The following is a 23,782-nucleotide window of genomic DNA, read 5'->3' on the forward strand; positions in this document are numbered from 1 at the left end:
GTTTGATAATAAAGCTGACAAGACCGGGGGGGGGGGAAGAAAAAGAAAAAAAAGGGAGTTGTAATGAGTATAACAACAGACTGGTAAACTGCGAGAGCGTAAAAAACCTTAACAAACCCTTTTAAGTGACCATTAAAATCTGAAACCTTTCAGATTTATTATTATTATTATTTTTTATTAAATTCTGTTTGATCTGAAGTGTCTGTTTGATCTGAAGTCTCTACTGTATACATTTGTAAAGCTTTATATGAAGATTCAACCGATGTTCATTCAGTTCCTATTTGTATTTAATTTTATTTTTCACTAATAAGGTGCAATTCTAAGTTTATGCACACAATAGTATGTACATTTATTATTTTATTTTATTTTCATCATGTTTAAAAGTGCTTAGATAAATTAAAGCTTTCTTTCCTTGCTGAGGATTTTCTCAGTATAAAAGTGTAAGAAAATAGTAAATTGAAATTAGCCAGAGGACATAAAATTTTTCTTAAGTCAGAATTATCTTATAAATAGTTAAAAACCTAATTAATATGTTATAAAGTGTGTTTAAATGAGTTTGGAGTTCTTTTGAAATGTTACTGCCACATGATGTGAACACATTTCAGAAACTCACAGTTTTAAATGCAACAAGCTCTTCATTTTTTTATATTTTCAGTCTGGCAGCTGTGCAATTTATTTTTGTATGAAGAAGGATAATTCATGCTTTACGGGGCATGTTGAAGTAAAAATTGTGTGTTATTTTATTTATAAGTTTCAGAAGTTTAAATAGATGTGTATGTTGATATGAAATTAATTGATAAGCGGCCTGGAAGTCAGTGATGAAAGCTCCTGAGAAATCTTCCAGGTAATGAGGACCTTGTAGACGTGATGTGACTTTACGCATCACATCAGGAAAAGATAATTTTTCATGCTACATATTGTACATATCATTTGTTGTTATTTTTAAAAATGACTATTTTTACTTCCTTATACAAAATAAAGAAAATATCATAATTGTAAAAAATTTCGGGTAACATATTTCAATGGAAATATCCATTTTGACTGTTCCCAAAGCCATGTATGATATTTTTTCTGCGACATCTGTACGTACAGACAGAATAACAGGCACTTTTCTTCCAAAATGGATTATAAAGTGGATTTAAAAAGGATTTTTAGTGACGTCTGTACATACATATGTGTCGCACATTACTCAAAAGCAATTAGCCATAGAATATTAAAATTTTGTGCATGGGACTGCTATAACATCTAATTTAATCATTGTCAATGAAATGTGTTGATTCCGGAATCAAGAGTAACTGTCTTCTTGTGATTAAAAACTGTGTGCCATCGAAAAGTATTTCCATCAGTAAAATCATTGTGCCTAAAGTGTAAAGGAAACCATTCTTAAAAATTAATCTAGTGTAATGAAAATGAATTAATGTGCAAGAAGATTCCGAGTTTATTTTCAACAACGCAATCTATTGATTATCGAGGTCATCGTTCTTTCTGTGAATAAGTTATTACTACAGCTATTTCATCATGTAATTTATGCATCAGCAATCTTCTCCATTGAAAGTTAGTTCAAAGTTGCTTTTCTCGTCCAAGCTGAATTGAAAAATGGAAATGATTTTTCTTGCATGATATATTCCAAGTTTTGTGATATGAAATTTTTTTTTGCAGAAAGTTTTATTTAGTGCAACTGAAAATATCATATTGAAGTTGCTAATCATTATTATGTTGAAAATCTGAATACATATTGCTGTTTCTTCTTGCATTGGATTAAAAGTATAGTATTGTTTTATGAAAAATGGTATTAGAAATTCGAATTCTAATAATTTAGTAAAGTAAAGAATTGTTAGATTTTTAATTATTTAGAGAAGGCTCTTCTCTAAATGTTATAAATAATTATATTTTTGAATTTGTGGGGAAAATTTTGAATAAGAATTTTATAATTATTTTTAAAATGAAGTGGATATAAAAAATAAATGAAATTAGTATAGATAAATAATATGAAATTATGTAAATGCATTTTAATTAAAAAAACTTATTATTCATTATTCTGCCTCCCAACTGAGCTTTAATTTTTCAATTTAATTGTTTTTTGATATTATCTTAGCAAACTTACATAGAAATATACATAATGCAATTTAAATGCATTATTATCAAGAAACAATTTTTCAATTTAATTGTTTCTTGATACTATCGTAGCAAACTTAAATTATATCTCCTATAAGTATTTAATCATATGCCACAAAACCCCTAAGGCTGTACCAACCCTCCAAAAGTATAGCTCTGAAACCCTGTCCTCCTAATATGGCTGTCAATAGCAATTTTTTGTGCTACACTTTCTCTTCACTCTTAGCACTCCTTTGCAGATACTTCGAATCAGTTAGATGGACGACTCCACTGGAAGAGGAACAAGTTCCATTGCTGCGGGTACTAACTAACTCTCCTTGAAAGAAAATTGAATTTCTCTTATGGCAACTAGTTGCAGCTACATCTTGGCTAATGTACCAACAAAATATGCATCCAACTTATGTCAATAAGTTCTAATAGCTCTATAATTGCTCTTTACGTATTAGCAAGCCATAATTGCTGCTTCTTCAATTTCACTACTAAATTTACGAACTCTCTGTTTTACAGATTTGTTCAATGCTATGCTTAAAGAAAGGTATGCCAGGGTTGCCACGCTACCTGGAAAACCGGGAGAACCGGGAAAAGTCAGGGAATTCGAAAATTGACCAAAATATTCAGGGAAAAGTCAGGGAATTTAAGTATTTTTGTCAAAATCTGGAAAAGTCAGGGAAGTTCATACAACGATCCCGCCAAAAAAAGCGATTTTTGCGCCGATGTCGGAAGAGATAACTTTTTTGGCGAGTTATGTATCACGTGAGTGTCATTCGGGTAGCTGGCATAGAGCCAATTTTCGCAGCTCTAATTTGATTGTCTTTTAGAAAGGCAAAGCAACTTTCCTGCAAGTTTTGGTTTCCAGTATTCTCGAGAATCGCATGTGCAGTGCATGAATTAAAGAAAGTACCTGTTCTCGTATAAAACAAAATGGGTTTAATCCTAGTATACGGTACCATGGAGGTTAGAATCAAAGAATATGTATTGTAAAGAAGGAAAACCTCTCTGCAACAGACGTGGCTGTGGCTCCGTTCCATCATAGAGGGAAACAGCTGTGCATGTCTGATATATCTGTTGCCAAAGCTTGAAACCGGTGTCGAAGTTCGAAGGTCACGTTATCAAGAGTTCATAAAATGAATATCGTTTAAAATTTCTTTAACCACTTGCGCTAAAAAGACGTGCCACGCACGTCGAGATGCTTTTGTCTCAAACCGCGAGCGATGTGAACAACTACGTCGATAAGCATTTATCGCAAAAATGAAAATAACGTGGTGCACACGTCGCCTAACAACGAGATTGTTTATTTCTCGAGTTACAGCTCTGGATTGCACTCGCAGATGCGGAGCGGCGTAAATGAGACACTTTACCGCTTGTTATATTGTAGCGCATGGCACCGCAACCATGAAGTTTAGTCTTAGCGCAAGTGGTTAAACTGTAAAGGAAAAGAAAATATTTTTTGGTGCAAGTAAATTAATTCATGGATTAGTTATTTTCAGGAAAAAAAAAAACTACGAAAATCCGTTTTTAAAATTATTGCGAAAAATCCAAGAAGAAACGCCCTTTGATAAAATGTTTCTTCTTGGATTTTTCGCAATAATTTAAAAACGGATTTTCGTAGTTTTCTTTTTGTCAAAGAGCGTTTCTTCTTAACACGTGTTTCTCAATTTCCTGTACACATCGTGGAGAGGGAAATTCTGGCCGCCAGGTTCCGTCGCAAATCCCTTGGCAAATTTTCCCTCCGCATTCTAGCGGCGTAATAGCATTTTACTTGTATGGAACCTTTTCTTCTTAACATAGACGTTCTTTGGTTAGAATAATAATAAGATTTGGCGACATCATGATGCGCAGTAAACAGGTCATTTTGGTCTTGGCGACAATTTTCAAAATCATGCCAAAGCCTTACCGTATGCTAGAATTTTACCGCAAAATCTTTTTAAAACCTTTTCTTTTTAATAAATACCTTGCCATTTTGCAGTAAAATAAAAAAATAGTAATCAGTCATCTAGGCTAGCCATGTAATATAACTATATTCGCTAAAATATCGTTGATTATTATAATTCAATTTTTAAGTAATTATTTTTATGTTATTCATATAATTTAATGTTGCTTCTTCCTCTAAATTTATTTATTATTAGTAAATAATATTTCCAAATTTCAGGAAATTTTCTCTGGCATAATCCTGAAATTAATTATAGCAGTATGATGACATACCATCACGAAATTTAATGCACATATTTTTTCCTTATGTATGCTGCGAAATTAATATAAAATACCTCAATTTATTAAAATAGATTTCTTTCGTTTAGCTGCAGAATGTCTGCAAAAAAAGCCTTATTTTATTCCAGATTGGAAAGATTCTAATCTCAATCTTCAGTGGAGAAAACAAAAACTATTATAATTATATTTGTGTTTTCAAGTGTTAAGGTGCCTTTTAAGAACATAGCCTCACGCAAATTAAATTTACCTAAAATCTAACCTAACTATTTAGCATTGCGTTGTGATTTATAAGGACCGGATTAGCCTCGTGTTGAACTGGTGATGATCATGAGTATTAATTAAATAAAACATACATTTGTTATCCAATGTATATATCTTAAATTTTATTAAGTTTCTTAAGTGGAAAACTAAACAAAATTATCAAAGTATACCAAGAATAATTAAGAATAAATGTCCTGGGATTTATTGAATAATTAAGTGAATTTGCTACACAATACAAGTAATACCATAATTAATTTACCTCTTAGCACAGCCAACGTACATTATGCGGATAGACTGGAATTTTCTTGAAACACACCTGGAAAACCTGGAAAAGTCAGGGAATTTCATTCTCCTGTTTGAGTGGCAACCCTGGTATGTATACCAACCAACTTCATTACACACAGGGTAGGGCCAAGCCCAGGAACCTGCTGCGTGACTTCGTCACTTAATAAGATGTATGTTAAAATTTATGGGCGATTGTATCTTAAGTCTAGAGTATGTTGAGGGAGTACTGGTTCCTAAACAGAGGCCTGTTATTGCCTCTGTTCAGTTGTTCCATTTACTCTCTTCATAAAAGATAATTTTGGAGGCTCTCATTTTACGATTGAGTGTAATTTTTATATATATATATATATATATATATATATAAATATTTACGAAATAATTGTTTTTACACTAAATGAATTTAAGATCATTCAACACATATATAAATATTTATATATATATTAAAAATATTTATATATATTTATTTATATAAATATTATATATATATATACATACATACATATTTCATTTTTTTATTATGGAATGTATTAGTGCAGTTCACAAAGGCCAGTTACCTTATGCAAGGAATAGGGGCCTTTTCAAGTAACTGCCTAGGCATCCCTGAGCCACTAGTGCAGAAGAACACACACTGGTTAGCTCAAGAAGATAGCCATAATGATAGAAATGTTTGTTTAGAAGTACTGCATTTTGGTAAAATTAGGAATTGCAAATGAAAGATAATAATGGTGAAACCATAATTTCTGAAAATGTTACTCCTATTATATTTAGGGTGGTAAAATATAATTTATCAATATGGAAATTAGTATAAAATATTTATGTGTATTACATTTAATTATAAATAATGATTATGTAAAAGATTTTATATGTGATACTCTGTGATAACAAGAATCTTCCTTGAAGAATTATGATTATGCGAACTCTCAAACAAAAAGAATTTTGGTCTAAAATTCTCAAAAATCTAAAAAGACTCTAAAAATGAAATTATTTTTTTAAATTGATACTTTATAGTTATTTAGTTACTTATGTTGATCAAAATTTTATGATGTACGTTTTTCTTCATTTGCTAGTGCTTTAACGCTTTTTCTTTAAAAAGGTTTCTCTGTCTCTATGCCTTTATCTCCTTAAAGGCCCATTTACACTAGCAGAACTTTGAGCCTAAGAAATGCATGCGAAAGTTGCTAGCTTCACTAAATGGCGAAAATGTGACTTTTTTTTTTTAAAACTGAAACTGAATATGTACACATTTAAACAAACAGCCTAACTTATAGCATTATTCAAGAGTTTAAGAGTTAAATATTCCATCATAATACGAAAAAATTGCTGTTAAAAAGCTCTCAAACGAGTCTTCAAATTCGCCAAAAGCTTGGCATTCAAAAAACCAAAAGCTTGGCATTCGAGTGTTAATACAAGCTCAGACTTTGACGACAAACACTCAAATGCATATCTTTGGTTGGCAAGGTCTCTACCTTGCAAATGATTGCAACAAGTTAATTATCTAAATTATTAGGCGGAAAAACTACCTTGGTATCAGGTATCAAGGTAGCAGTTGTTTTTCTCTTAGCCATCTTCTATCCTGTCTTCCTGGACTTTCTGGTAGAGACCTTGCCAACCAAAGATGTGCATTTGAGTGTTTGTCGTCAAAGTCTGAGCTCGAATTAACACTCGAATGCCATTTACCCATTTTGTGCATTCTCTGTGAGTTTGTCACTAAACTGATTGTGCAACATTTGGTCTCGTTCATTCGCTCTCCCAACACTGTTGTAAGTTCAGATTGAAATTCTAATATTCTTCTTTTCTGCCTCTCAGAGTGGAATGCGATCCTATGTTCTATGGTAATTATTGCTTATCTCATCCAGATAAGAAATTACATCATTACATTACAAATTTCACAAATTAAGAGGGTTGATAGTACTCATCCAGTACTATCACCCCTCTTAATTTGTAAAAGTAATTTAGATACACCCTGTATATATATATCTGTAATTATATTACAGTATCACATATATATATATATATAATCCTCCTTGCCTGTCCTAAAAGTCCTTGCCCAGTTTTTATTTTCGCAATTGTTATACAGTACATAGTCCGAGATCCAGACTCGTAGGGACATCGGAGATTCCGGATTTGAGATTTTTCCGGATATTAGATCATCAGTTTAAATCTCTTAAAATGGATTGTAAAAATTATAAAATTCAAAATATGAATTGGTGATTTATGAAATAATGAAGCATTTATGATCTAAAGGGTATCAAAATTTACAGAAAAAAGCTTAATCTTTATTTGTTTACTTTATTAAACATTTTCTTCAGTGTTTACGTTGCTTCATTTTTTGTGCTAATACTTTCTCTTTAATTTTACAGATATATCTAATTTCTTGTTCAAGTCCTGTAATTGCTGTCTCGAGAATTCCCTGTTAACTTTTCAATTGGAAATTTTTCGTTTTCAATAACCTCTCTGTCACTTTCTTCACTAATGGTAGTGGTATTTTCCGCATCTAGAACCATGCTACAGATTTTGTTATTCATTAATTGATTCATGATTGGGGCATCGTCATCACAATGAAAAACTTCTTTCATATCATCTTCATTTATTGCCACTTCTGCACATTTCTTTAAAAAATCCATTAATTGGAAAATTTCGCCTTTCTTTTTGTGATATCTAAAAACCTTCAAATTTGTGGCTATCATCTTCATCAGCCTCACCATGAAATGTGGTAGCTGGCTATTAAATTTTGCCAAGCATTTTTTAAAGTATCTGGAAACACATTCTCCCACTATCTTGCGATGCTCCACACAGCAGATTTTATGCTAAAATATTTCAAAAATTCTTGAATAGTGTTGCCATTATTCAAGAAATTTAACATGTACTCTAAAAATGGTACTTGATATTTGCATTTTGCAGCTCGTGCACTATTCCGATATCTGTAAGCTGAATAATGGACATACGATTTGGAGGACATACGATATGGATACATAATCTTTTACCTAAAACATTAGCTGTGTACTACAATCAGGAAAAGTTTTGTGTCATCAGGTAAACCAACCGAATTAAAATGTTGCCGAGCCTCGGGTATGAAATGATTTTCAAAGCAGTCATTCATTAACACTTGTGTCATCCATGGTGTTTTATATGCATGATATTAAATGGAAAAAATCTTTACTTCTTTAAATGCTCATGGTCATGTATTTTTTCCGATTATGAAAGGTTTACACTTGTGCAATCCTGCAGCATTTGTGCATGTTAAAATTGTTAATTTTGCTTTGGAATCTTAGACACCAGTTGGAGCTGTTTCGGTAGAGGTTGCCAAGATATTTCGCGGTACATATTGCCAGAAAAGACAAATTTCATCAGTGTTGTAAATTTATTGCGATAACTTTTCACCATTAGTGAATTCAATAAATTCATATGCAAACTGTTCAACAGCTTCAGTATCAGCTATCATCAGATTGGCAATTGAAGACAAGTTGTTTCGCTAAATTTTTTCTTGCTTTTATCTCACACTGACAAAATTAAGCTTGAATTGTATTTTTTTAGTTATTTTTTATATTTACATCTATTTCATGCACATGCTTAAGGCTTATCTGGGTCTTGAATAAATAAATTCCCACGTATACCTACGGCTAAACAAGGGCTGATGCTTCACATCTTACCGCCTTGATGCAGTCTCTGCAGGGCCTCAGTTCTGCTAACAACCGAAATTCCATTCTCTGGTGTGGCCATATGAGCTGTGCCGCCAGATCTGGGTTTATGTAAATAACAAATCAGTTGTTCTTAATTCAAATAGCACTAAATGTAATCTTTTGGCCAATGAGTATCATTAACAAAATCTATTTTTAGCATACGAAAAGAAATTTTTGTTAAATTTTTCCTCGTCAACATTTTTTAGTTCATTTATCTTAAATCTGTAATCATTGTCAAGCGCAATGTCAACAGAATAGTTTACCGTACTCTTTGTTATTCCATTAAAAATTGTTTACACATCACTGCATGAGTCATTACACAAGTTGTCATGAGCTGAGAAGCCTGTAGTGATGAAAGCCAAATATAATAAATAATGATTTGCCATATTGACTTCAGGGATATAAAATACTAGTTGGTGTAAAATGTGTTTGTGAATGACGTTTTTATGTAGATGTTTTAGTTTGAGACCTGTGCCAAGCAAATACGCAGCTACGTAGTGAAATTATTGATCACACAAATTTATTCTAAAATGATTGTTTTTTCAGTAATTAGGTATTTTATTTAGTGGCAAAGTGAATTAAGAATAGGGACTCTCTGTGTGTTTTATTATGGGGAGAAGATCAAATGTGCGTGCGTAAAGCATACAAAAATAAAAAAAGGTTGTTGGTGGCTTTGAGGTTCAGATTTTAGATCATTCCGGATATTGAATGTACGGATCTTGGACTTTTTATTGTATTTCAAATTACAGAAGTGTTTTAAATTATGAAAATATTCATGTTTTCACAATGTCAAATATAAAAACAAAAATAATAATAATTTTTTACAGATAACGAAATCTAACTTATAATGTGGCCTCCCAGTAAATACTTGTACTGGGAAAGTTTTATACTCGTCATGAAAAATAAAATTATAAAGTTAATCTCATATGATAAAAATTAATCAGAATATTTATTTCCAGAATTTGCATAATTCGAGGAAATAAGTTTAATTTAAGTGCAGTTAATGTCTGTAATTTAATAGGCTGCACAAGGAAGTCATGTGATGTCCACATTAGATTTTTTAAAGAAAAATTACAAATTTGCTGTTCTGGTTGATATATAAGAGTATTGACATTTTGTGGTAAATTAGTTAAAACTGGAGTTTTTTTATAAATTAATTAGCAATAATGTTTTTGATGATTTCTGTTTGGAGACAAACAATGAAAATGATAACTTTTTTCTTTCCATCCTAATTAGCTGATTATTTTGTTAGATAAAATATAATATAAATTTTATTTATTTAGACTTTAATATGTACATGTAAGTGTATACGTTGTGTGCCCATCTATAGCATTTTATCTGTGTTCTGTTGTAGTGTATTGATTGGAATTGGAGAGCTAGACATTATCAATGAAAAAAAGAAACCACTTGCAGCTCCACTTGAGCCAGTAAAAAAACTCCCGTATCTGTTGCTAGATGTACGTGATCGCGATGAATTTCAGCGATGCCATATCTTAACAGGTAAATTATTTATTTAAAGTATATGCATAAATTAGTTTATTATCAAGCCTGGGTGTATCAGTTTCCAATATCAAAATTTCCATTCACTTAAGTTGTTTCTATTACTTAATATATTTAGTTGCAATTACATTCTTAATGGACACAGTTTTCCAAAATTTAAGCAACAAATAAAAAAATTGGCTAAAAGTAGTTCTAAATACTTGAAATTCAGTGAAATAGTATATTAACCCTCTAAGCGGCAAGGTCGTATATATATATGGCCTAGAATATTTTTTGTGATATCTGTAAGAACATATATATACGTGGATATTAAAATAAGTCAAAGAAATTAAGGTATCAAAACAAATCCAGGTATCCAGTACACAAATCCAGGTATGAAATCCAGTACACAAATCCAGGTATGAAATCCAGTACACAAATCCAGGTATGAAATACCAGGAGAGTTTTTACATTAAAATCAAAAAAATAATTTGTTCTCGTAGTAGTTTTGGGAAATTTGTGCTTTCTTAGTGAAAATCCTGGCCACTCGGAGGGTTAAACAATTTTGAGATGGCCAATGTGTAAAAATAAGCTCAAGGGACATTTGCTAGTAAAATTGCATTATGGAGCCATAGGCTGAGTAGAAGCAGCTCAACAACAGTCTAATGTAAGACACCTAAATGTCTACCATTCTGTTATAAACAAGTTGTGAAACCAATTTGTAACTTCTGTTTGAGCCTGTCAAGAACCTACTGAAGGTTGGCCAAGAGTCGACACTTCTGCAGATGGGTTTTATATGTGACGTAATGCTTGATGCAACAGAACTGCAGCTCTATCTCAGGGTAGACCTGTGCTTATTTCTGCTACAGGGAAAACAGTATAAGCCACAACAGGATGTATGCTAGGCGACCGGCATTATGTATCCCTCTTACCTTCTGCCACTGGAGGAAACTTTTGAATTTGTCATGCAGAGTAATGTAAACTGGACTGAAAATCAGTAGAGGTCTATTGACTTCACTTAAGAATCCTGCTTTGCTTTATGGAATGATTCTTGGCATGTTTATGCATGGAGAGACGCAACACTTGCTATCTTCTATGTAACATAAGGAAAAGTATACTTATGCAGGAAGTAAATGTTCTTGTATGGGGAAGATTACATTTAGGTGGGCATACAAACTGTTTGTGCTGCCACAGGGAACTCTCAATGTTCAGAGGTACAAAGACGACATACTGTAGCCCATTGTTCATATATATACTGTCGCAATCGGCGATACCTTCATTTTGCAAGCTGATAATGCCTGCTTTCAAACTGTTCACCTTGTGCTCCACTTTCTTGAAGAAACTGTAGTCCAAATGCAATAGCAGCAATCTCTCCTGCCCTTAATTACATTGAGTATGTGCTGCTAACCTCAAACCTGCGATGAGCTTAGAACTTCTTTGTGATCAATTGGTATTGCTCACTGACAATGTCATAAATAGCATTAGACATTGCTGTCAAGCTCGTATTCCTGTTCAGGGTATTCATACATGCTATTAAGAAATTTTTTGTATTTAATTTGTATATCTGAATTAAAAAAATTTTATGTTCCAGTTGATATCATAAAATGTAAATACTCTGTATAGCATTTTCTTGTTTTTAAATTACAAGTGATATAAATGTTATAATAAGTCTTTGAGTTATCATCAGTTTTCCGTTTGTTACTTAATGTTTAGAAACCAGTATAGTTGATTATTTGAATGACAGTTTTTATTATTATCTCATATAATGAATTTTCTGCTTGATTTCTGAGTAAAAGAAATGCAATTTTCATTTGAACTTATTTCTTTTAAAGCTAAAAAGGCATTTTCTGACTTTTTACACCCCCACACAAAGTTGCAGGTGAATATTTGGGCGACAGGGGATTTGGGGGGGGGGCATTTGTTTATCTGTCTGTAGGCTCACAGGTACTACTCAGTTCTGAAATAATATTTTTTTTTTAAACTCTTATAAGAAACAAGAAATTTTATGTGGAAAAACAGAAACTGTTTGGCTATGGCTTTTTAAATGTTTTCGAAACAGTCATTTTCCTTTGCTTGCTGGGTCTTGTACCAAATAAAAATAAATACACCAAACCACAACAATTCTACCAAATGTTGAAACTTGATGTACAGATAATCAGACTGTACCACAAAAGATAGCAATAAGGAATATTTTTTTATACCATCACTAATTTTAGCCTATTCTTATGTTTTCTGACCCAGACATAAATTTCTCCAATTAATTGGGATGTACAATAATATTTAAATTTTTTCCTTTGTGTTTATCATTTTACATAGCTAATCCCCCCTTTCATTCCTGAGAATAGTATTGGTATCTTTATAAATCATTTGTGGATAGGAAAGAAGTTTTGTGGATATAGTAATTTGAACAGAAAATAGATTGTGTAAGATAGCAGAATTTTTTCGCCTTGCCTGGTTTACATAAAACCATCAAGAATCATAGTTTTGCATTTTTTTGATAATTCTAAATGTGCAATTTTTTTGTTTGTTCAAAGTGAGCATAAATTTGTCTGTACTAAAAATTTTAAAATTTCTGCCTATATGAGGATACACTTTTGCTTTATGGAAATGTAATATTTTCTTGAAAATAAAGATATTAAATAACATAAAATAAAAAAATTAAACTTACTAGAGTGCATGCTATTTTACATTTAAAAATCTGTATCTTTTTTATAAAGGAAAATAATCATTTCTATCTTTTAAGAAGATTGTATTCATATTATTTAACTTTTTCACCCTGCCTTAATAAACCCAGTTATTCACCAAAATTTCTTGCCAGTTTTATCACACTGACCATGTTCTTTGTAAAATTTTTGCCTTAAATTTTTCATTAGCATATGAATTTATTTGCAGCAAAAAATTGTGATATTTTCTGATTATCTGCACCTCTACAAAAAATCGACAACTCATCGGTGACTTTGTGATTTGATAAAAACTGCCATAGTATAGGTACTATTTTGTTCATAAGTAATAACAATAAAAAAGTATTTAAAAAAAATTATGAGCAAAAGCAAAAAGTTTACGTGCCTGATGTTTACATTTTTACAGTTAGCTGATACAGTTTAATGAAACAGTTGTTAAATGTAAATACACATGTACTCAAATACATTTGTGGTGTACATACATGTGTTTTGGCTATTGTCATGTGTACATCCAACGGTATACTAAAAACTTGGCACTTTTACTGAATGTTGAAATTGAGGGGGGCTATAGTAATAAAAAAGTACCAAATTTATTATAAATTTATTTGTAAAAGATGTCTTAAAATAATCTGTTGATCTAGTATTTGTAAACAGGATTTTTTTGGTAAATTAATGTCATTGTCATTATTGCTTTTTATCCAGTTTTCATCAGAATCGTGATAACTTCTTTTTCTTTGCAACTGGGTATGATAACGATAAATTATTCCTTTCCCAGGCGTACTATGTAAGGCTGATATCATTGTCAAAATTATTATAAGAATTAGAAACATTGTCTAAATCTTCATAATTTTCCTAAGTTTTATTACTATTATTGCTTCTTCTTTTCTATATTGCTATTTTCTTCTGTATTCATTTTTTTGACAGAAATAAAACATTATGTGTAAAATAGCCTCTGAAATATCAAAATATCATATGATCTACTACATTGCAGATATTAAAATGTAAAAACAAATATCTATATATTTGGCAGTCACCTCATTATTAGCCTCAAAATGGCATTTTGATTTGAATGGCTATAAACAGCATATCACTTTTCAAATTGTAGCCACCAAATATTATTGACTTACATTATATTTAAAGAAATTAAGTAATGAAGAATTTGCATGGATATATGCATGTTTCTCACATTGTGAAAAAACAACAGTACCTATTATATCAAATTTTGAATAATGTAATCCTTCACCTGAACATAGGCAACTGGAAGCCCAAATTTGAATTTGTTTTATTATCGGTTTCATGTTTTGTAGAACTTTAACGAATTTTTGATTGACAAACTCAATAATTTCAAAGTGAACAGTGGCAACACTGTATGGAAAAAAAAAACATTTTTATTTCCAGTGTGCAAGACTGTCTGTCAGAAATTCTGAACGTATGCTGTTTTTAATTATTTTGTGATTTTGCTGTTGAACTGAATTTTATGTGGCTTAAGTGTAAATAGCTTGGCATTTAAAAGTAAATGCACAAAACGAAAAAAAGATGAAAAAAAGTTTTGTAAAGCCATTTTAGTAAGAAAACTGAACATTGATATGATGAACTAAAAAAAGACTGAAAAAAATAGAAAAATATTCCAACTCTTTAACATTGCATCAGGAATTCTAAATGTATACTGCTTAAAATTTTTGTAATTTTGCTGTTGAATTGTATATGGCGTAAGTGCGGAGAAAATGATACTTAATAATAAAGCTAAAAAGACAAAAACAGTGGGTTAGTAGGAGTGTGTGTAATATAACTGGCAGACAGCGAGCTCAGTGAGAGCATAAAAAACCTTAACAAACCCTTTTTGGCAGCCATTAAAATCTGAAACCTTTCAGATTTATTATTATTATTGTGCAATTTCAACACCTCTTATGAAAAGTACAATTTATGTAGTAAAGTTTCAGTTTACATCAGAGGTGGCATATGCTGAATAAGGATTAAGACATTTACTGTATATATGTAAGGCATTATTGAATATACCTGTAAATGTTTAAATTCTTTTTATTACATTGTTGTTATTTACTTATTTGTTTTGTGACCTGGTATATTTTTATGTAAGTGTTATTTCTTATATGGAATTGTTAATTTGGTTATTTTGAGAATGGCAATGTTTGGAACATGAAAATAGCTTAAGTAAAAATATGAAATATGTGCTCCACTGATCTTTTCTAAAATTTCCACAAGCTCATACTGCACCAAATCCATCCCCTTATCTACATAAGTGCAGCTAAGAGAGTTCGGAGAGCTATTATTGCTGTTTTAGTGATTATTCAACTGTGAGATTTAGTTGAGTTCATTCTGCAAATGATTTTTGCAGTTGCAGATATTGCTTGCATACTAAGGACAAACTGTTTGATGTTAATTTCTGTACTACTGATTTTTATGATAAATTGCTAATTTTTTCTTGTGCATATAGAGAGATATAATGAACTGTTAACCCATTGCAATATATTAAATGTGCTTCATACTAAATTTAATAAATTACATTTAATTAAAGGCTTTGCTTGCCTAGTTTATTTTATTAACTCCATATTCATGCTTATTCATATTTTGCTATTTTCCTTTCCATTAAAATAGATTTGAGTTTCATATAAGAAAAATTTCTTATAATGCTATGCATTATAATTCTTTCTTATAATGCTATGCATTATCAATTCATATAATCCAGGAGAGAGTACAGAATGAATTTTCTAATTCTAGAATTTCATTTCTTTAACCATGTGTAAATGTATAAAAGTAATTTCATCTCATTAAATGTATACCAATGTATGAATGTTTTTTTTCCGTGTGTGTGTGTGTATTATTTATCTGTAATTATAAAATAAAAGGGTTTATAATGAGATGAATCATTTCTGAAGGAAGTTATACATGCAATCTTATTACATATATATGCATATATTTTAATTATTGTCAGCAATCTTATTACATATACCGGGTGGCCATAATTAAACTGACAGTGCTCGCAGTATTCTGTAACGCAATCTATTTGCGAGAATGACGCCATGTTTTGTAGGAAGATTAAGCAAAACGGGGGACGAAGGATTCCGCAAAGATACAAATTAGTTCCAAAAGTCACCGCTAGGGGAATATTTGGCGCTGTGTAATAGAAAATAGAGTGTTAACAAATGCAAATGAAATTACCTTTTAGCGTAAAATCTACATAAACACCAATAAAGTCTCGTGATCTGCAATATCACGTACGCTGAGCAGAAGAAGTTCTTTATTCAAATTTCACGTTACATTCATTCGCACAGTGCCAGCTGCTTGGGTTTTAAAAGGCAATGTGTTACGTTTCAAATCAATTGGATTGAAAGTTTATGTGCAATGTTTCCTTCTTTAGTCGAGCATGTGTTACTGGTCAAATTCTTTTACCTCAACCAGTGCAACGCGTCAGCCGCTCTTTGTGCTTTTAGAACGCACAAAAAAATGCGTAAATGTAACTGTCCTGTGTCAGTTAATGGGCTAAAAGCAATGGTTGCGATGTTTGAGAAAACATCGCAACCATTGCTTTTAGCCCAGTACTGACTGAAGGTTCAGTCAGGCAGAGGATGAAAACCTGTACCACAGGATACAATCGAAGCAGTCACCACGGCGATTGTCGACAGAGGACCAGACTCTAGCGCTCATGGAGTAGCTCGGAATATGGATATGCCTTACAGTACGGTATGGAAAATCTTTCAAAAGATTATCAACTTCTATCCGTACAAGATCAGCCATGTACAGGAGTTACTCTACCCCGACCATGATAAGCGATTGACTCACCTTTCTTGCCAGAATGGAGGTGGATGATGCTTGGCCGTGGAAAATCTTATGGGGAGACGAGGCCCACTTTTACCTGAATGGAACTGTGAATACCCAGAACTGCCGAATTTGGGATGACAAATCACCACATGCAGTCACAGCAATTCCCTTACATTCACCAAAGGTAACTGTTTGGTGTGGGTTCACAGCGGAATTTATCGTAAGTCCATTCTTTTATGAGAACATTACCCCGACAGGACCGGAAACCTGTTCTGTTACCGGAGAGAAATATCACCACATGTTTGAACAGCTTTGTCATTCCGGCACTTCAGCAAAGACAATGCCCGGGGAAAATCATTTTCATGCAAGATGGAGCCCCTCCACACTTTGCTGTACAGGTGCAACAGATGCTACGACAGAAATTCACAACAGAAAGAGTCATTAGCCGCTACTTTCCAACTGCATGACCACCTCGGTCGCCTGATCTTACCCCATGCGACTTCTGGCTATGGAGTTAAGGTCTGTCAAGGAGTGGTCCAGGACCTGGCTACGTTGAAGGATAACATATCACGGACTGTACGGGAGATTTCTGCAGACATGTTACTTTCTGCTGTTGTGCATACTGTGCACAGAATGCAATATGTGGTCCACAACAATGGCAACCACATTGAACCTCACTTGAATGCAAAATAAAAGATAATCTCCGTATTGATTTGCATTTGTTAACACTTTATTTTCTATTACACAGCACCAAATATTCCCCTAGCGGTGACTTTTGGAACTAATTTGTTTTTTCGCGGAATGCTTCGTCCCCCGTCTTGTTTAATCTTCCTGCAAAATGTGGCATCATTCTCACAAATAGATTGCTCTACAGAACACTGTGAGCACTGTCAATTTAATTATGGCCACCCGGTATATGTATATATTTTAATTATTGTCAATTATCTCCATGAAGATGAAGAGTAAAATCTATTGTAATTTGGATACTTATTAAAATTCAGTTGGAAATAAAACTTAGTAAAAATGCATTTGATTTATATAAATAAAAAATATAAGGACAAAATAAAATAAATTATTGTTGATTTTGTGGAAAAATGCTAACTTTTCAAAAGGAAGGAGCCCTTTTTGATAAAATCTGCAGTATTTAGCAAATCTGATCACATTTCTTATCTTATGTATATGGATGGAATTCAATTTAGAAATGCTAAGAAGTATTTCTGTTTCATTTTAAAGCAGTTTACTTTGAACTATTAATTTTTTTCTTGAGAAAGCTGCCACTGATATTTAAATTTAATTTTTAAACTTATTGTCATTATGATTACATTATCTGAAACCGTGTAGAGGGTAAGGCAGGATGTATTATCAAATTTTAATATGTGTATATTTTGTATTAAATATTTTAAATTATTTTATTGTATGTACTTCTGGCAACTATCCTGTTACTAAGGCAATTTCATGTCAAAGTCTGAAAAGTAGCTATTTTGAATGAAGATTTTTAACTGTAACTCTCCCTATTTTTTGTTTCCTTGACTTTTAGCCAGAATTAATTTTAAATTATTTATTTTAAACTCTAAAGCTCTTTTGCCAGTTTCAAATTATCTGCCTTGTGATACTCTGAGAACATCTTTCTTGCCTATTCCACCCTCTTCCATGCAATTATAATTTTGCTCAGCAGCAAATAAAAAAAATCAAAAAAACTCTGTATCAAAGTTTTCTTGCCAGTTCAGAATTTACTAACAACGAGCTTAGAATCAGTTGCCAAATGAAACTCTTCATACATCTAGTATTGCAACCTTTAGTGTCCTCAGCACGTTGTTCCAACTAAATTTCCTTTTTGAATAGAAAAATGGTCACTTAAAGTTGTCATTAAGAAGTACAACAAATGTAAGTAAAATTTAATTGTTGGCCCTTGTAATATTTTAATGTTACAATTGACTTTATAAATTGTAGTACAATTCGTAAATAGTTAGGTATGTTTTGTTAGTCTCCAGTAAATCACATTTATATAATTTACTTCAACTTTTGTACCGACTTATGTTTGAATAGTTAGTATTTATCAATGTTTTTCCCAGCAGTTGGATTTTTCTCAATTTTTTTTAATGTAGGATTCCATCAGGGAATTTCTTTTCTGTGTTTGAAAATAAATTGATGTAACCGCAAATAGAAATATTTCATAGTATTTTGAATTGGATTTCACTTAAATATATGAAAGATATGAAATGTAATCGGATTTTGTAATTATTGGTGATTTTATCGGAAAGGGCTGATTCCCTTTGAAAAGTCAGCCTTTTCCGACAGAATCAGCAATAATTAATTTTATTTTGTCCTTATATTTTAATTTTTATAATTCGAATACATTTTTGATAAGTTTTATTTCTATCGTTTAAACTCATTTTCCTAGAGAATTAAGTTTTAATAAGTATCCAAGTTACGATAGTTTTTACTCATCACTTCCAAGAAGATAATCAGCATTAATAATTAAAATTTATGATTTTGACTTTAAAGGTCATTTTCACCTTTTTAGTTTTTTTACTTAATGTGTTAATTGTATATATTTATATGCACACAGAGTTTAAATTGCACCAGAATATGGCTCTGGTACATCTCAATTTTTTTTATTGAATCATAATTTTAGCCGGAGCACACTGGAACCCTAAATAAAAGGGCTGTGACACTTTTTTTTATGAAGTGAACTGCAATTTCAGCAGACATTATATTTTAATAACAAATATGTGTTAAGAATTAATTCAGAAGTCAAACAACAAAAATCGTTATATTTTAAAATTTTCACAAGACTAGTTTCGATGGTTTTACCGAACTACCATCCTCAGCTGCAAAAGCGCAAATGAACGAGATAGGATATAATGATCAGATAAGAAAGCCTAAACAGAAAATAAACTAGTGGTGCCATCTGTTGATGAAACCAGAACTAAAACATAATTTCTTTAAACACCGAGGGCGAAAATGGATTGGAATTACGATCATTAACTAGAACAGAAAGATTTTTTTGAATGTGAAATACCTCTAGAAAATCCAGTTCTCCAATGGAAGATGTTTTATGAATAATTTTGGCAGCAGAAAAATTAAAAGTGTGATTTTCGGACCAACAATGTTGGGCAACAGAAGACTTCTGTGTTTCTTTTTTTCTAACATATGCCTCATGTTCCTTGACTCGAAATTTTAAGGCTCTCTTAGTTTGGCCAGTGTAAATTAAACCACACTGGCAAGGAATCCTATTATTACCCCAGGAATTCATATCCGGAATGGGGTCCTTGAGTATGGAACTCGGAATTTTATTGATGGGAGAATAAACGATCCGAAAGTAAATTTCTGCAAAATATGTGCAACTGTATAGCTAACTGAAGGAAAGAAGGGAATGACAACTGAATTTTTATAATCTCCTAAAACAAGAGTGTGCCTTTTAGTGTGTTGAGATGAGAATTTTTTAACTGCTTGATTAATAATGTTGGGTGAAAAGCCCCTGTCAACAGCTATTGCTTTCAAATAAATTAGTTCTTCATCAAGGGATAGTTTGGAGGAGCAAACATATAGAGCACGGAAAACATAGGAATAAAAATGAAGTTAACTTTTGTTTAGACGGATGACATGAATTAACCGCTCCCCTTACAAATTTTTTTGAAATAAATTGCAAAAAATCATCACATTTTTTAATTTTATTATTAAATACAACAAAACAAAACAAATCAAAATATTTAGGTTTTATGTTGAGTTTTTAATTTTTTGAAGGTGTAAAAGCATTTATTTTTAATATTAGTTTACTATCCCAAGTTATCTCAGGCAAATGAAAAAAAGTTAAATATTAATCTTTGTATGATAGTTTTTGAAACAAGGAACAGCACAGAGTGGTACCTGACGTTCTACACTTGTATCTGGTCTCTTTTCTTACTGGCTTATCGCTGGAATCTTTTCCACGGGAGCACAGAGTACACTGTCTCGTTGGATTTGATTTTTTTTTTTTTAATTTTTTTTCCCAACCTTTTCATAATCACTATCTGAAAAGTCATCGCTTTTGCTATCTTCCATCATCACCATTATTTTATTTTTTTCCAATGCATGCATCTTTCTTTATACATTACTAATCCACATGCCAACGTATACTATACAATAGGGAAACACGCGACCAGTCCATCCAAAAGAACCGCGCAACCAACAAAATTTGGCAAACTGCCAATCAAAGCTAAATATTTCCTTTCATTTCCTCCAGACTGAGTAAAACCGTGATAAAAGAAATCGTACTAACAAATTCTGCTTCGCCCGAGTTTTCTCAGGATAATAATTAACTGCAATATATACGAATTCAAGATAACCAGGCAAGTGGTTAAAGTGTGGTGGAAGGCAAATCGATGAAGGTTTACGGTAAGCAGTAGTACTGATGTGTTACGTGTGACCAGAATGTCGAGAAATGGAAGAGAATTGCAAGTCTCAAGTTCAAAAGTGAACTGAATAGCAGGATCAATGGAATTCATTGTTGAAAGAACTTTATTTAAATCATCTTTATTACCTACCTTTATTACCTTATTTCAGTTTTGAAGGTAGTAACCTCAAAGGTGTCCCAAATAAAACAAGGTCTAACAAATTTTTCATTTAATTCTTTAAATTTAATTTAATGATTTATTAAATTTCTTTTTATCACTGTATGTATCTTTTAATTTCAATTTAATTATTTAGTTTTTTTATTTATTTATTTTTCCCTACCTTCTTCACAGTCTTCCATAGGACTCCTGCACTTCTAATTTTAGATCGATGATAAATATTTAATTGATCCCTGTATAATATACCGTATTTATGTGAATCTAATGCACATCCCCATTTTAAAACTTTAAATAATAAAAAAATTGTTTGTCGGCGAATGTAATGCGCATCAATGATATGAGAAATTTATTGAATCTTATTTTATACAACAATGGATTTGTATATAAACTATCAATTAATGGTATGATAATTTTATTTAAATTTAGATACCATATTTTATACAACAATGAATTTATACATAAAGTAGCAGAACATAAAATTAACCTATTAGTGGGCTATTGTCATGTGAAACAATCATTGTTAATTAGCACTTACAATTTATTTCATGTTCATATTTTACGATAGGAACCGTAATATACGGTTCCTATTGTAAAATATGAACATGAAATAAATCGTAACATTTCTATCTAGCTAACAGTTTCTACAATCAGTGATTAATAGTAAATGTCTTTATTCACTAATGTTTTCATCACTGGAATCCTCGCAGCTCTCTTCGTCAGAAGCAGATTCATTTCTTCTTTCCTCATCATCGTCATCGTCGGCGTTCCAGAGCACGTCATCGTAACTGCCATTCAATGCATTTGAAATGCAGCATTTCTTGAAAGATTTCACAATCATTGGTGCTTCGATGCTTTTCCAGGCAGCAGAAACCCAGTGTGCAACAATGTGCGGTGCAGCACGCTTAATTTTCCTGTCAGGGTCAATACACGGTTTGTCTCACAAAACCATTTTTCGTACTCTGCCTGAACGTACCCCTTAAAAGGTTTATTTATACTAACGTCCAGGGGTTATAACACAGACGTCATCCCTCTAGGAATGATAACAAGATCACTGCCTAGGCTGTGCATCTTCTTTTTTACGTCGTCAGTGAGATGACCACGAAATGTGTCCAGACAAAGCATTGATGGTGGATTAGAGAGCCCACCGGGAAGGCGTTTCCATACATTTCGGAGCCAATCAAGCATTAATGATTCTGTCATCCACCCCTTCTCTTGGTTTCGAATCAGGACATCATCTGGGAACAGCTTTTCATTCTTAGGGGTTTTAGGGCATGTTTTCCGTTTGAAGATTAAGAAAGGGGGAAGTTTGCACCCGTCTGCTGTTATTGCCAGCATCACTGTTATGTGTTGTTTTTCACATCCTGAAGTTTTGATGATAACTTCCTCAGTCCCCTTCTCCGTAAAGGTGTAGTTACGAGGCATATCAAACCAAATTGCCGTCTCGTCAGCGTTGCCAATTTGCCTCATTGAAAAATTCTTTTCCTTCCGAAGTGTGATGACATACCGCTGAAATGTTAGTAGTTTTCCCTCAAAATCTGCAGGAAGCTTTTGGCATATTGTTGTATGGCGTCTTAGAGATAAACCCATCCGCTTCATAAACCGATCCACCCATCCACGGCTAGCCTTAAACTCTTGTTTCGGTATTCCAAGAACTTCAGCCTCCTATTTTGCTTTATTTCTTATGGTGTCACTAGTCACAGGTTGTCCATTCTTCCTCCTTTCACGTACAAATTCCAAAACATTTTCTTCAATTTTAAGGTGTCTTCCTTTGCGAGGGCCAGTGAATTTCTTTCTACTAGCTTTAGTTGCAATCAGTGCCAATTTCTGTTGCCGTTACAAGCGAACATTGCTCTCAGCTACGTTGAACTCTCTCCCTGCCTTTCTATTGCCATTTTTTTTCGGCATAAAGAATTACTTTACGTTTGAAAGTAGCATCATATGACATTCTTCTCTGTTTGCCCTCCATTTCGTGACTACGTACTCTGCAGTTTGTATCCTCTATGCAATAATATGTCAACGATAAATGTAACAGTAAATGTAGTCGAGAAATTTGGTTGACGTCATCGGCGAACTTTGCACTCGAATCTAATGCGCACCCCAATTTTGAATACTACATTGGCCAAAAACAATGCGCATTAGATTCGCGTAAATACGGTATATACACAAAATGTTTTGCTTAGATATATAAATTGAAATGTCCCTAAATTATGTTTCAGCAAAGCATTATCCTGCAGCCTTACTTTCTCGTTCCATGGGTTATGAAACAGAAGAACTTAAATTATATGTATCCTTTTTTCTTCAGTGAAAAAAATCTTGTTTTTAAATGTAACATTTTTTTCTTTATCATTTGTTATTGTGTCATGAATGATATGCTTATATAGAAGTTTTAATTGCTTTTATACCATTAGATTTTTAATTGTAAAGATTTTTTTCCCATTAATGTTTTACAAATTTGTAATTTAAAACTACTTGCAGTTTGTGAAAATTTGAATTAAAGTTTTAATTGCAAGTAAAATTATTTCAGTTGTTTCATGTTAATATACAATTGATTTTAGAAAACTTCTGCTTTTATATAATTTCTAAAAGCTGAAATTTTAAAAACAGCTTTTATGTATAAAATTTCTTTATTGGTATTTTGCCATTAAAATTTCTATTAAAAAATCCATGTATATATTTAGATTATTTTATAACAAACAGGGCAACATGTTATATTTAATCAGCATATTTTTAAGATTTAAATGAA

At 32.1% G+C, this 23,782-nt stretch overlaps 1 protein-coding gene across 3 annotated transcripts in view; it reads left to right on the forward strand.

Moving 5' to 3' along the window:
• Window positions 1-23,782, forward strand: part of LOC118189828 (centrosomal protein of 41 kDa-like) — a 64,043-nt gene that overhangs the window by 34,261 nt on the left and 6,000 nt on the right. For 2 of the 3 annotated variants that reach the window (XM_085822035.1, XM_085822037.1), the window contains 2 exons: window positions 9,904-10,049; window positions 23,256-23,323. In XM_085822035.1, the coding sequence (XP_085678161.1) occupies window positions 9,904-10,049; window positions 23,256-23,323 (214 nt within the window). The remainder of the gene's footprint in view (window positions 1-9,903; window positions 10,050-23,255; window positions 23,324-23,782) is intronic. The other variant, XM_085822036.1, reaches the window with a different exon arrangement.

The sequence above is a fragment of the Stegodyphus dumicola genome, chromosome 8 (assembly GCF_044657685.1).
Source record: "Stegodyphus dumicola isolate Sdum_Otavi_A_Nest chromosome 8, ASM4465768v1".
NCBI lineage: Eukaryota > Metazoa > Arthropoda > Arachnida > Araneae > Eresidae > Stegodyphus > Stegodyphus dumicola.